This window comes from Euprymna scolopes, chromosome 11 (assembly GCF_053919585.1).
Source record: "Euprymna scolopes isolate OS-2025 chromosome 11, ASM5391958v1, whole genome shotgun sequence".
NCBI lineage: Eukaryota > Metazoa > Mollusca > Cephalopoda > Sepiida > Sepiolidae > Euprymna > Euprymna scolopes.
The window spans coordinates 24,872,702-24,875,201 of record NC_136492.1 but is presented as its reverse complement, the minus strand read 5'-3'; the positions used below and the strand labels follow the sequence as shown (position 1 = coordinate 24,875,201).

The following is a 2,500-nucleotide window of genomic DNA, read 5'->3' as shown; positions in this document are numbered from 1 at the left end:
TTAAAGTAAGGCTAGTCAATCGAAAAGAAGGGGTGACTTTCGAAAATAACGACGAAAAAAAAAAAACGAATCCTCATCGTATAAAAGTGCCCAAGTGAGCATGAAAGAATTAATGTTTTTCACCAATTTTTCGATATTTGTCGTCCGAAGAGTCGAGCTTCAAAACGATACCGATTTCGTTAAAATCTGTCGTCTATCGAAATTTTTAGGTAGACATACATACATTTAAACAGACAGGTGAGATGACTTTCCATTTCCTGCAATAAATAATTTTAACAAGAATTCTTCAAGTTTTGGTTTCGATTTCGATTCCAGCTGATGCATCCAAGTCATATGGATATATGTTCTTATTTTTGAAATACAACTTAATAGTGCATAAGAATCGATAGGAATTTGACTTTATAATAATATATTACATAGAAAATGCGAGTATGAAAAGTAATATGGTTAAGATTAAACTTAGAAAAATATAAGGACTAGTTCAATATAAATTTCAAAACAAAATAAATATCTGTTTATTTTGTAATAATGCGTTGTTTTGGCTTCAAACGTATCCAATACATATTAATTTAATCAAACCCAAGCAGAGCCTCTATCAAGGAACACAAACCCTAATGTGAATTTCGCGTGACCAACGCACCGTTCCGACATTTGGAAAGATTACCGTAAAAACTACAAACGGACTTCTACTGATTCTATGCTCCAACAATAACATGACAAAGAAAAAAAAGAAAAAAAAGAGATACTGAAGATGAAGTGTATCTTCAAAATATATTTATGAATTTCAATATAAATTTCAAACAAAATAAATATCTGTTTATTTTGTAATAATGCGTTATTTTGGCTTCAACCGTATCTAATACGTAATTATTTTATAATGACTAGTTAAAACTGAAAAAGAAAAAGACAAGATATTCTAGTAAAAATATAATAAATTCATAACTTAAAATATTGCAGCATTAAGATTTTTTTTAAATTTCAATTTAACATTGTATAGTTAATTCGTTCAATCAAGAATGACGAAGGCTAGGACACTGTGTTTTGGTTTCGGTTCTAGCTGATACCATCAAAGTCCTTTTTTTATTAAATTTTTGAAGTCGCTAATATATAATAATCTATAGAGAATTAACTCTATTAATACATACGAAATCGGCATTGATTAAAATATCATATTTAGGCGTATTTTACGACCGGGCAATGCCGGGCGGTCAGCTAGTATAAAATAGATTTTAACTCGAAGTGGCCCATCCTATAATACTCTTTTAAAGAAAACCGCATAAATACTTTTTAATGCATTCTGTTTATTGATAAACCTAATAATTTGTTTCAACTTTGTTATAAATCGATATTGGCATTAGAGTTGTTCTGAATTCACAGACAAGCAAAAACCTGGGTTCAAAACGACAACGAAAAGGACGACGTCAACTCTGGTGTGTATACTAGTCTATACACATCCATGCTTAGATTAAAATACAACTCTGATTCCAATGAAATGGCATATGGGCTATCAGAGGTTGAATAGGCAAACTGGTGGGCAGATACTGACCTCACGTCGAAACTTAAAATTGCGAAATACGGATATAGGAATGAAACGCTTTTTTAATGATATGTGGAATGAAGTATACGAAATGCAATTAACAATAATTAAAAATATTTAATTGAAAAAATTGAGGTAATAAATCGTTTTAAAAAGAGAAAACGCAGAAAGATGTATTATTCATTTCTTTTTATTTATTTATTATTTTATTTTTTATTTTATTTTTTATTTTTTGCGTCAAAAACTATTACCACACATTTCATTCCTTTATCCGCATTTCGCAATTTTAAATTTTCACGTGACGTCAGCATCGATCGACCATGTTAATCATTCGACCAACAGAAGCCCATATTGGCCGATTGACATATTTTAATTAGCTTTTAAATTGTTCTTTTTCTTTGGTTTTCTTGCAGACCGATACACGATGCCGTTGAAAATGACCATATTGAAATGGCTCGCCTGCTTCTCTCGTTCGGGGCGGATCCTCTTCTTACGACGTACAGCGGCAAATCTCCACTCAAGATAGCACGATCAAGTAGGATGATCAACCTGCTCAAAGGTAAGCTCAATAAAACCATGAACGCCTAGTGCGCATTTTTTTTCTCTGGCGTTCTTCTTCGTGGCTCAAAACGGATGGGGAGATGAAGCCATCGATCGAGTAACCAACATGGCCTCGGCAGGCGGCTAAGATGAGAATAATAGCGTCCAGAGGGTCGATGGTGTCACACACACACACACACACACACACACACACACACACACACACACACACACACACAGAGTACAACTGATATTTGCAGAATATGTCAGTTATACTTTTTTTTTATATACTTGTTAACCCGTGCACTCCCTTCGGCAGCCACCAATATGAGAGACAACGACATGCCAGATAATAAAGAAGGAAACCACAGAAACAGCGTTGGGGGGTCGGCGATGTTTTCGAGCTGGTAACCATGTGGTATC

At 33.8% G+C, this 2,500-nt stretch overlaps 1 protein-coding gene across 2 annotated transcripts in view; it reads left to right on the top strand.

Annotated features, from left to right (window-relative positions):
* LOC145287808 (uncharacterized) overlaps positions 1-2,500 on the top strand; it is a 213,837-nt gene that overhangs the window by 178,123 nt on the left and 33,214 nt on the right. For both annotated transcript variants that reach the window (XM_080135657.1, XM_080135656.1), the window contains exon 8: positions 1,951-2,096. In XM_080135657.1, the coding sequence (XP_079991783.1) occupies positions 1,951-2,096 (146 nt within the window). The remainder of the gene's footprint in view (positions 1-1,950; positions 2,097-2,500) is intronic.